This window comes from Neolamprologus multifasciatus, chromosome 9, assembly GCF_963576455.1.
Source record: "Neolamprologus multifasciatus chromosome 9, fNeoMul1.2, whole genome shotgun sequence".
NCBI classification, from domain to species: Eukaryota; Metazoa; Chordata; class Actinopteri; order Cichliformes; family Cichlidae; genus Neolamprologus; species Neolamprologus multifasciatus.
In genome coordinates, this window is record NC_140447.1 from 20,328,782 (window position 1) to 20,341,436 (window position 12,655).

The following is a 12,655-nucleotide window of genomic DNA, read 5'->3' on the forward strand; positions in this document are numbered from 1 at the left end:
GTGGCCAATGGGCAAGACGAGTCGAATCTAGTGTCCAATAATAATGGACCATAAGCGTAAGCCCCGCCCGTCCTCCTCCTCAGCCGTCTGTTGACAGTGCACTGAATAAAACAACAGTCTGAGTTAAGCAGTTCATTGCGCTGAGATGTGGGTCACTGACTGCAGCCTATCCACGCTGGGAAAAAGGCACAGATGCATGGTGTTGTGTACTCAAGAAAAAGCATATAGTCTAAAACAGTTAACATTTTAGGGTTAAGACAGTTAAAATCATTCATACCCTTTTTAAAAAATGTAGCATGTTCCTCAAGATGGATAGATAGATGTTTAAATACATATAAAGGCCAGACAGCTTTGATAGATATGGTCTGCATAATGCTAGAGTTATTGATTTTATGCACAAGATGAAAAAGAAAGTTGTTGAATACATTAACCCTAATAGTTTCCATGTTGCCAAGGACTTTCCCCTTATTGAGAAAACTGAACCAATTTGAACCTTCAAATCAGCATCAGAAGGTCTCGGCTGATTTTTTTTTTTTTTTCTTTCTTTCAAAGTTTCATTCATTCACAAAAATATTCCTACAGACCATTACAGCCCACCCCACCCCATCCCACAGCCTTAGCATCACTTTCTCCAGACAGCTGCTGATCCTTATGAACTGACATCTAAAACTCATTGTCTGGCACAAAACAACTTCCAGGTTGGCATTTATATTCTGTCAAAGTCTACACAAGGCATACAGGCGAGTTTGTTGTAAAGAACCTCTGTCCTTTGGGTGGAGAATAACAAGTCTTGTCTCCTTCGGCTTTGCACCCTGTAATTTGCATTGTTATGGAAAACCGCTGGATTTGGACAGAGCACAGAATCATTGAGGTCAGCATAATAGAGTGTGACAGGTCCCCTTTTCAAATCTATTTGGAAGTAAAATCAAAATTCCTGGGAAAGTAGATCCATGGAGCATAGAAATATCTTATACAGCTTTGAAAACAGATGTTGTGAGTGAACATGTAATGAGGTGTGGAATATATGTATTGATATGGACTGCACCTGCAGAGGTTGGGAGGCTGAAACACCAGACCTTTATAATGTCAGAAAGCATGTTATGGGCTATAAAAGCACCTGCAATGGGTCTTGCCAGATACAATTTTGGTTCCAACTTGCAAACTATTACAAATATGGGCTTGTTAAATTTCAGCACAGTATTGGGTGTGTCTGCAAATTTGCAATGCTTTGGATAAACAGTTTTTCATATTAGTTTAAAAGAAAAAAAGGCAAAGTCCGCATTTTGTCTATCAGTAGCTGCAGTCTATTAGAATTCACCGACTATATTTCACTAACAAAGTCCCTTTACACTTTCTCAAATTAAAAATCTCACAGCATATCCCCTCCATCACCCTGGCTTTCAGATATTGACCTTGTGGTGCTACAAAATAGCTTCTTCCTCACTGCGGGACCCCATAATGAGCCAATACAATGAGGCTTCAGTTCACTGCTCACCTCTCTTTGGTGTCTCTCGGGGTCTTTGTTGACGTTTGTCAGCCCAAGAGGAATTTGGGGGTTAGAATTCTGCTGTAGTCTAACGGCCAGACTCAGACGAAACTTTGACTCCCAGACTTAAGCACAAAAGAGGGAAAAAAAATAGCGTTGAGATAAGCAGGCTGTGACCTTACAGGGAAGAAAAATCAAAGGAGTGAAATGAATAAAGATAAGGCCAGATTTTGAATTTCAGCCAAAGCGACCATTTGAAAAGGACAAGCATTTACATGACCGCTGTACTCTGTTACATTAAAACTGAAAACCAAGCACTTGTTTTTTTGTTTTTTAACTTTGACAGCTTTGCAGCAAATAACAGATCTGATGAGTCATGATACCTGCCTGCAGGGGAAAGTAAAGCTACAACTCATGTGAGTGAGAGAAGCTCTGCACATTCAGATGCCACCTCCAGATATCAAAACATAAAATTGGACTGCAAAGCAGATCAGAGACCCCCACTGGAGAAATTCCAGAAACAATGACCATCTATGGACCCTGACTGATTTTTGTACAGTCAAATTTAGGCTTGTTATTAAAAAGTGGTAGACGGTGGGGTATACGTACAAAGAGGAAATGCAGAATTGGACCCCTCTACTACTTACAGTCTATAAACAAATGTAATACTTAACAACCAGGGAGACACTGCATGCACTAGGACCATGTGGAAGAAGAGCATTCAAACTACTCCTCCCCATCCTTTCTCATTCATGTCAACAGCCAAACAGCAGAAATGTCCAAACCCCAACCCTAAATGTTAAAAAAGGGGGGGATATAAGCGATGTCTTCAATATATTGACTTAGCTAATGTTAAAAATATTCACAGTCAGGACACGCTGGAAGATGAATATCAATATGTGGCCATTTTATTAATTTAGTTAATTGTTAGCTAAATAGAAATTGTTAAGCTGCTGTTATTACATATTATATGTAATATTATATATATATGTATATGTATATATATATATATATATATATATATATATATATATATATATATATATATATATATATATATATACAGTGGGGCAAAAAAGTATTTAGTCAGCCACCGATTGTGCAAGTTCCCCCACTTAAAATGATGACAGAGGTCAGTAATTTGCACCAAAGGTACACTTCAACTGTGAGAGACAGAATGTGAAAAAAAATCCATGAATTCACATGGTAGGATTTGTAAAGAATTTATTCGTAAATCAGGGTGGAAAATAAGTATTTGGTCACCTCAAACAAGGAAAATCCCTGGCTCTCACAGACCTGTAACGTCTTCTGTAAGAAGCTTTTCTGTCCCCCACTCGTTACCTGTATGAATGGCACCTGTTTGACCTCATCATCTGTATAAAAGACACCTGTCCACAGCCTCAACCAGTCAGTCTCCAAACTCCGCCATGGCCAAGACCAAAGAGCTTTCGAAGGACACCAGGAAAAGAATTGTAGACCTGCACCAGACTGGGAAGAGTGAATCTACAATAGGCAAGCAGCTTGGTGTGAAAAAATCAACTGTGGGAGCAATCATCAGAAAATGGAAGACATACAAGACCACTGATAATCTCCCTCGATCTGGGGCTCCACGCAAGATCTCATCCCGTGGGGTCAAAATGATCATGAGAACGGTGAGCAAAGATCCCAGAACCACACGGGGGGACCTGGTGAATGACCTGCAGAGAGCTGGGACCAAAGTAACAAAGGTCACCATCAGTAACACACTACAACGGCAGGGAATCAAATCCCGCAGTGCCAGACGTGTTCCGCTGCTGAAGCCAGTGCATGTCCAGGCCCGTCTGAAGTTTGCCAGAGAGCACATGGATGATACAGCAGAGGATTGGGAGAATGTCATGTGGTCAGATGAAACCAAAGTAGAACTTTTTGGTATAAACTCAACTCGTCGTGTTTGGAGGAAGAAGAACGAAACGTTTGACCTCTGTTATTGCCAACAAAGGTTATGTTACAAAGTATTGAGTTGTATTTTTGTTATTGACCAAATACTTATTTTCCACCCTGATTTACGAATAAATTCTTTACAAATCCACCATGTGAATTCATGGATTTTATTTTTTTTTCACATTCTGTCTCTCACAGTTGAAGTGTACCTCTGGTGCAAATTACTGACCTCTGTCATCATTTTAAGTGGGGGAACTTGCACAATCGGTGGCTGACTAAATACTTTTTTGCCCCACTGTGTGTGTGTGTGTATATATGTATGTATGTATATATATATATATATATATATATATATATATATATATATATATATATTTGGCATAATATGTAATAACAGTAACTTAACAATTTCTACTTAGCTAACAATTAGCTAAATTGTTAGGCTGAATGTGGAGGAACATTCAGCCCTACTTCAGGCCCTTGCATAGCTTTTAGGTGTATTTAGGGCGTGAATCCTGCTTCTCCATAAACATGCAAACTAGAGGCTGTCGCATGTTTGAAGAATGAGCCACTTCTCTTCGGTGAAAGTCAGTACAACTCAGTGCAACTCCAGAGAAAAGATACACTCAGATTTACTTATTCCTACCATGTCTTACACACTTATGATACTGATACGCTAATCTCTAACTTAAGTGATCAGTAAATAGATTTTCTCTTTTCAATTCACTCACTTTGAAATACTGTGTTTTAATCCAATCATCCATCTGGCCTTTTTGTTCCCTTTTTGGTTCAGAGACCACTATCAAGATAACCACAACAGTAACCATGGCAGTTCTTTTTCTGACTGGAGTCTTGCATCCTTTGTTTATCAAATTCTGCAATTGGCATAATTTTTGTTTTAAAGCTTTCATTGAGCTTTTGGTCTTGCTGATATTACTTTACTTTACTTTACTTACTCTCTTAATATCTGTTAGTCTGACAATATCTGACATATAATGATAGGTAATAATCAAGTTTCTTTTGTAAAATAGGGGGAAGTCATATTTATAACAAGTGAATAATGGCTACTTAAACAAGTCTTTGATGAGCAGATCAAATCAACCCAAGTGTCATCTAAATGCTTCAATAGAAGGGAAACAGTTCGAGGAACTCTGAGCTTTTGTTCTCATTCTTTGTTTGATCATTGGCATAGATACTGTGCAGAATCTTAAATATCCGTTGCCATAAGTTGTTGAGTTTTTTATGTTTTTCAAATAGAATATGACAAATATGAATTCTATTGGCTGAACCATGAAACAATGTAAAGCTGCTTACCTTTAAGTTTTCCTACATATAGACAGTTAATTTGATGAAGGTACTTTTGCTACTGACTATAAAAGGATTTATTTTAACTCATAAGTAAGTAAAAGTAAGTAAAATGTATATAAATAGCACTTTTCACAGATATAAATCACAAAGTGTTTTACAATAAAACCAGAAATAAATATAAGACAATAAAATGAAAAAATAAAACAACAAATGAATTAAAAGCTTGTCTGTATAGAAATGTCTTCAGCTGCTTTTTAAAAGAATCACTGGAGCCTGTACAGCGTAAAGACCGAGGAAGAGAACCCCACAAACTTCCACAGCTCATATCATGATCTTTTGCTTTGTTCTATTATAAATGTTTTACCAGTATGTTTAAGCCATGGTTCTATCTTGTGAACAGAGGCCTAACTTGATTTATATAATATACATTTTCCTTATGAATTGAATTTCTGAAAAGTCTTGGTGACAAATATGCTGGGAAATACTTTACTTGTCTTTTGACCTTGGTGCCCATGGATGATGTGCACGAACTTGTTGACATCAAGTTTTCTGTAGGCTGTACTATAGAGGACTTTGTCAGCATAGCAGCATTATAAATTATATTTAGCAAGCCAAAGTAAAAATGTGGTGCTCAGAAGAGGAAGGAGAGAAGAGAGCAGGATGATAGACTTTGTATTTGAGCAGTGTTATCAATGTGTTGCTAAGATAAAGTTCTTTTTCTAAATGACTGAAACATTATTACCACCTGCATGTGAAAATACATCTAGAAGCTGGTCGACTGGAAATGATTGTTGAATGTGGTTAATGGGCTTCTCTCCTTTGTTCCATGTTTATAGTAATACAGTTGTCTTCATGTCACTTTAACTAGTCGAGTTTATAGCACTAAACGAGCACTAAATGTGTCCATTCTCCGACTTCTGAGTGCAGCTTCTGTCCACAGTGCTGTTCAAAAGCTAGAATGATGTTGTATTGTATTGATTATTGAGAAATATAGAGAGAATGTGAGATGGTGTTTTTGCTCTGGTGGCAGTAAGGGCCCAAAAAATATCTGCCCCAGGCCCATTATAGAGTTGTTACGCCTGTGTTTAAACTAAAATACAACTGAAAACAAAGCCTAACAAAGGCCAAAGTTGACTCTTGGTTTCACATGGGACACAAACTCCAGGTGTCTCCTAGGAGAAAGTCTTGTGCTCTGCCCATTCATCCACCCTTACCTCCTCCCTATTCCAACACGTTTCACTTTTTATACTAGCTTACCATAGACCTCATAAAGTCTTCTGCCTTGAGGCTTTCTAGCAGACACCCTAAGGACAAACTTCACCCACTAGCATAAAGCTGACCAATGGAAAGAAGTTTTTCTTTGTTCTCTGTTCTGGTGTTAATGTATTTATGTGGCACTGAAACATATGGAATCCAATTAACAACCAGAGTATTTTGTATTATTGATGAGTTTCAAGTGTTCTAAGCCAGTTTGTGATCTCTTCTCTGTATTGAAAAAAATCTCATGTCAAGACAATAAATACAAACTTTTGAATGCCTGAGGTTGTTTCCTTTCTAAAGATAGCAAGTATTTATTTTGTTCTTCATGATTTTATGTGTGCAAAATAGCATATTCAGCTGAGCAGGGGACTGAATTGGTTTCCTTTTCCAAGTTTCAGATTCAATCAGAAAAAAGACTCCTGGTTTTTGTTGTTACTCATTGTTTTTTCTTAGTGCAGAACCTGTCTACTCTTCCTTTAGGGAGCAAAGTTATCAGCGAGTTGATTGAGACTTGACAAAAGGAAAAGGAAGTACCTAGCACGACTGTCCCTTTTAGGGAACAGTCTCCACTAAAGCTTTGATATTGTGCAAGAGTACAGGTGTGCTTTTTATAGCAAAAAGGAAGATAAAAGTTTTGGTTTTAAAATGTATTTTTTGAAATTAGAAAAATAAAACTGCAAAACTAGAATTTAAAAAAGGCTTTATTTATAACAGGATTACCACTGGTGTAAGTGTTATAAAAACCTCATCAGCCTTGCCGAAATAATGCATGACAAAAACCATTATGTTTCTATAACATTATCCTTCCATTAGTGCAAGTAGTTCCCCAACACAGGTGGAAATCCTAATTTTTCATACCTTGGAAAAACATTACAAGGAGAGGTTTGAGGGCAGGATTAATCCAGCTAAAGCATGTTCATTCTTAAATGATTATTAAAAATTGAATGAGTACCATGAATGTTTAAAGCTGTGGGGGAAAGAAGCAGAAAACATTTAAAGAACAGAGAGCGCATAGGAACTTAAAATGTGCATTTCTTTTTCCTCTGTGGATGATGCTTAACTACAAAAAGAAGGATAGATTAAAGGTATTGCAGTGCAATGTACCCTTCATTTTATACTTTTCAATAAAGTTTTGTATAGTACTGAATTTTGTAAATGAGCTGGTACATATGTAGTGCAGAACTCTATTTGAGCATTTAAAGTGCTTTCTTACTGCAGTCCTTATTCATCCATTCAAACACACACACACGTTTTTTCTATGCCTAATGACTTTTAAGAATTCACACGCTCACACTCGGGGGAAACTGCGGGTTCAGTATCCACAGTAAATCATGCATACTAAAAGTGCTGGGAATCAAACCACCAGCCTGATGGTAGACCCGCTCTACCTCCAGAGCCACAGCTGCCCTAACCTGAAAAAAAGGCTGAAAAGGTCACTTTGAATTTATAGGTAATACACTTACTTACCAATATGCCACATAATATTCAGATTTATTATTGTGTTAATGATGTATGCTTTTTGTAGAACTAATACAAAGTCAACTTCATACCTTATCCAGATGTAAAGTAAATATCCCTCCCTCATCTTGCATGTAGCCTAGTAGTAGAGGGTGAACATATGTCTACGGAGAGAGCTCGATTTCCTGCAGCAAACCGATCCAGGGAGCTGGACTTTCCCCACCCACAATGCATCATCGCTGCAAACCCATCTCTAGCATGCTTGTATCCTGGTCGGGATCTGAAGTCATTGCCGCATAGAAGCTCTTGCCAGTCTGATATTTTAAACCATGAAAATGGTGAAGTACTGAAGATTAAATGCACTCTGCAGTACAGTAATTACACTGTAAGCGGGACGGGCCTTGCATCATGTCATCCAACGACCAGGGTGAGTAATATCAGTTCATTTTGTCGATAGTGCTAAGTTAGCTTGACTTAGCTCTGAGGCTAACTTAGCTCGTTCGTACTGTCAACAGACGGCTTCAATGAGAGAAGGCCGCACGCTAGCCAGTAGCTAAACCAGCTTTGTAAAACGAAAACGAATATAAGCAGACGAAAATACCGGACACAACGTTAACTCAACAAGTTTAAATTTGTAATACGCTCCAGCTGTGCATAATTCCCAAAGCTATTGTTAATACATTGAGGACAAAGTCAAGCGCTGATTAGCGTTGAATTTCTTTTTTGGCCTGTTTGCTAACATTATTAGCAAATACGCTCGCTGCTAGTCTGGTATCTGGTGGGATTGAAAAAAACCTTGATTCCTGAATAGCTAAGCATAATATAATTTAAGCCATGGGTCCTATTTGCCTTCTCTTGAATTTTAAAGCAGATATAATTGTTCTCTAATCAGGTATTTTCCCCTTTTTGATCGCAGTAGCGCTTTTATCGATAGCTAATTTTGATAGCTCAAGGTAGTCTTCTCCCCCCCCCCCCAACTCTTATGGATGATTAACACTGATTATGCACCTAACTACCTGGCTGTTATTCTATGGCTTTTTCGCCAGTATCGTAGCTATACTCACAACTGCATATGTCTATAAGGGCACTATGACGCAGTTAACGCGGTCCGTATATCCCCACAGTGATTCCTACGTTGTGTTTGGATAGCATTGCTTTGTAGAGGCCATCTTACGATCACAATTACAGTAAGAGTTAATACATTTGATTACAAGCGGTAAAATACAGGCACCAGACTCTAAACACTTGAACAAAATTGGGATCATTTGGATGTTGGAATTGGTTGGGACCCCAAGGCCGGACTGACCAATGGCTTTTACCTCAAATAAAACCCATACAGAGATTGCATCTCTAAGAGATTGCTGGAGGGGGCAGTTAAAAATGTCACTTTATTCAGTATAAATAAGAGGATGATAATGCACCAAACAGCTGCAATCCTATTTTCTGCACATCAGTTCTGCTACTACATTGGCAGACTACATTTAGGAGGCCATACTGACTTGGATGAAGGACCTCACACTGGATGACTGAATTGCGACTTGGCGGCAGCCTAAAATAAAAAATATTGCAACCAGTTGCAACAGATGGCTTCCACTTCCTGAGCCTACTTGTGCAGAGGTTTCTTCCTGCTTTCTTTTTCCCCACTGTTGCCAAGTGCTTGCTTAAAGGGTGGTTGTTTGTTTGTTGGGGTCTCTCTGTTATTGTAGGGCATTTACCATACAATATAACTTGCTTTGATTCGACTGTTGTTGTCACTTGGCCCTGTATAAATACAATTTAAATCAAATATTATAGTGTTTAAATAAGACCACATCTTGCCAGCTGTCTGATATGCACCACTGAACAAGTCATGATGAAACACACTGTATTGGGACTTTGTTAAACAGCAGTAAAGAGCCACTACAGGCTTTAGACATGAGATTTCTTACCAAAAACAGATTTTATGTTTTGTTTTTTACTTGTTTGTTTGTTTTTTTCCATCTACTTCTTCTTATGGGTTATTTTATTTGCCTTTATGGGCCAGCTCTGGCTGTATTTTTGGCTGTACGTGACTTAGCAAGTAATCACACTTAGATATTTTATTTTGATTACCATTTCTGACAGCATGAGCATACTGGAATGCTATGGCTTTTCTTTTTGTCAAGTTCATATGTTAAATTAACCAGTTATTCTCCTGCACTGCATGAATGCAGAAACTTTTTTAGCCTAACTTCAATGCCAAATGTAAGAGTTTGTGATTCGTGCCTTTAACAGTCCATTAAACAACTGACTCATACATAATTATTGTTGACACTGATGGTGGTCAACTGTACAACAGTTTTTCTGTTGAAATCCCATGCTCAGTGCATGGCTGCTTTTCTAGGATGTTATTTAAAAATGGCAGCTTTATCAGGCTCTACTGTCAGAGTAGATTTTCGAGCTGAAAGCACAGATACAGAATAATTAGATGAGCAGAGACTGAATTATTAGGCAAACCAGATTCAAGAACCCACTTTAAAGCTGCTAATTTGCCCTTTGAGTAGAAAAACCTTTGCCAGAACAGAAAATGTGCAAATGTAAAAATTAAAATTGATAATAGGTTAATTAAATTTTGCTACATTATTTTCAGGGTTTTGAATATAGTTCTTGTTGCATCACTGACACACAGTTATTAACCTCTGAGCACACTGCTGGGGGAAACCTGCATGTCATGCCTTGTGTGTGTTTATGTGTGACACATGCTTCCTGCAACAGTTGTTAGGTACTTAATAGCACAAGTGGCTCTCTGGTTGACGTTGCCATAGACTGTAGACAAGGTAGTAGGTTCTGTGAAAGATGAAAATGTCTGCCAGTGGGAGTTCATTGTTAAACTTGTTTTTAATGGTTGGCTGTGCTGCTGTTGGCCGACATGCTTCCATTCGCTTTATCTTTATTAATTATTGGAATTATTTTTGGAGGGAAAGACGTGATGTGTTGCTTCATTCTGTTTGAATACTCTGAAGGTGCAAAGCGTTCTCACTACTGATACACCCGACTTCCCACCGTCACCAGTGACTCCCGCCATGCTGTGTAGCTTTTAACACTTTACTGATAAAACAGAAAATTATTCTGAATTACATCGTGTAATTTACCAGATAAAAGTTTTATGCTCGACTGTCTGTCAGGGAGCACCAGCCTTAGTTTTGGGGAGGGTCATGAAGGATAGTCTGCTCGAGATGGGTAGAGGCGAGAAAGGTTCATGGATGTAGAAGGACGCCCATGAGCTAAACTTGATATTTAAATCACAATTAAATTACCTGAGCCTCTTCCAGTTTTGTCGAAGTCAGCAGAGCAGAGCACATTGTTATATCCACCCGTCTTAGAATCAAAGTAGAGATCGCAATTTTCTTGGTTGAGTCTGATTTTTATTTATTTATTAGTGTGTGACCTTTCATTATCAGCTTTTGCCAATCCGGATTTTCTTTCTAAGGGGTATAATTGATAGCGTGCACAAAGAAAAATCAACTTTTGCTAACGGGACACTGACATTTTTCTCTCATACCAAGGCTTCTGCTTTGTGACTGGCTCTGATGTCTTTGGATTGATGGATAGCTGGATGGATTTGGATAGCTTTAGCTTTAGTTGCCTTTTGTAGCTTCTTTAAAATGTTTATGTGAGGGTGTTTTAAGTGTCTTATTAAGTTTGTTGTTACAAATGTTTTCGTGCTAGTTTCGTGCCTTACTTTGATGAACTTTTGGTTTTCACTCACACTGAAGCGCTTGCATGTTAATAGGAATTTTAGTATGTGGCCTGTATGAAACACACTGGCTGGTAATTGGACATAGGGCTTACAATGCTGAAAATGCACTGATTCCAATCCCTGGCTGATCAGTCAGTGCATCCCTAATTTAAACAATTTCAATTTGTCAGTATTTTGAGCATCCGTCCCTTTTTTGCTCATATGGTGTCTGGCTTTCAGATAATCAGAGGTTGCATTTTGCCTCATTTGCTGTGTTCTAAGTGTAGGGATGCTATCTTGAATAGAATGAGCCTGACAGATTCTATTCAAGGCTGTTTGGAAAACCTGCTAAAATTGAGTTCTTCAGATTTAGGTGAGCCCACATAATTTAATCTGTGTTCTTTTATCTCTGATTTAATTCTGAAAGTTCTGATCAGAGTGGTTAACATCTCAGCTGCTTTGACATTCATTGATCATGTTGCTGCAGTGAGTTTTACCCCAGTTGCATCAAGGTCTATAACGTTTGAACGGAACTTTTATTGATTTAATGGAGGCCAAATCTGCTTCAGTGCTAGCCATTTTCAAACAAAACCTAAAATCCGGTTATTGATCACTGCCTTTAAACTTATCAGATAACTGTGCCTTTTTATTGACACATGAGGCCCATCGCTTATTGAGTACACATCATTGTACACTGCACTCCTTTGTATTATGTGTATTTTTTAACCTATTCCTATATAAATAAAGTTGGTTTGCCTGAATTGGCTACTGTGACAAATTAAGATCGTCCATGATAGACGATCTGTGTTCTTTCTGAGAAAGGCTTCGAAGAGTTTGATCAGTTTGCTTAATAGGCTTTTGATACACATGTCATTGCAACAACAACGGCAGTTTGTTGGGGTAAGGAGCATGTGCAGCAGGGTGTTTGCAGTTTAGGGGCATTTCAGATTGTGAAAAGCACATGGTCTGTTGCAGGGCTGCACAATTATGGCCAAAATAATAAAAAAATAAATAATAAAAATATGGACAATCATTTGATTATTGCTTTTATTGAGGAAAAATACACTGTGCTACATTTCAGGTAACTAAAGAAGCTTTTCAGACAAGGTGTTTATTGACTTGACTCAAGTGCATCTCCTAGAAGGAAAATATAAAGTCTTTCATTCCATTAATCAAACCTGGGCGATGGATATGACTAAAACTTGTAGCAAAGTACTTTAAAAGAGATTCCTCTTTATTTATCCTTTGATTGTTTGCATATAGCGCAGGTTTTGCTACTTTGGAAAAATGATTGCGCTGAGGGGTAGCCTATCTTTAGTCCAGTAAATGTATCATTTCCCTGAAGCTTTCATTATGTAAAGTGTTTATTGGGTGCTTATTTTGGCTAAATGTGATTGCATTGGTTTTTCAGTGTATTTTTGTGAGCTGGATGGAAACTGATGCACTGCACAGGCTCACTTTCATGGATGTCTGAGTTAACGTTGAACGAGTCACGGTAGCACCCATTGCTTTTTCCCTCGGCCTTC

General features: G+C 38.1%; 1 protein-coding gene across 3 annotated transcripts in view; it reads left to right on the forward strand.

Annotated features, from left to right (window-relative positions):
- Positions 1-7,608: 7,608 nt before the first annotated feature.
- The window catches only part of rbm33a (RNA binding motif protein 33a), a 29,405-nt gene continuing 24,358 nt past the window's right edge, over positions 7,609-12,655 (forward strand). For 2 of the 3 annotated variants that reach the window (XM_085172067.1, XM_085172068.1), the window contains exon 1: positions 7,610-7,859. In XM_085172067.1, coding sequence (XP_085028193.1) covers positions 7,841-7,859 — 19 coding nt within the window. In that variant the 5' untranslated portion in view covers positions 7,610-7,840. Of the gene's footprint in view, positions 7,860-12,655 lie in introns of all 3 variants that reach the window. The other variant, XM_085172069.1, reaches the window with a different exon arrangement.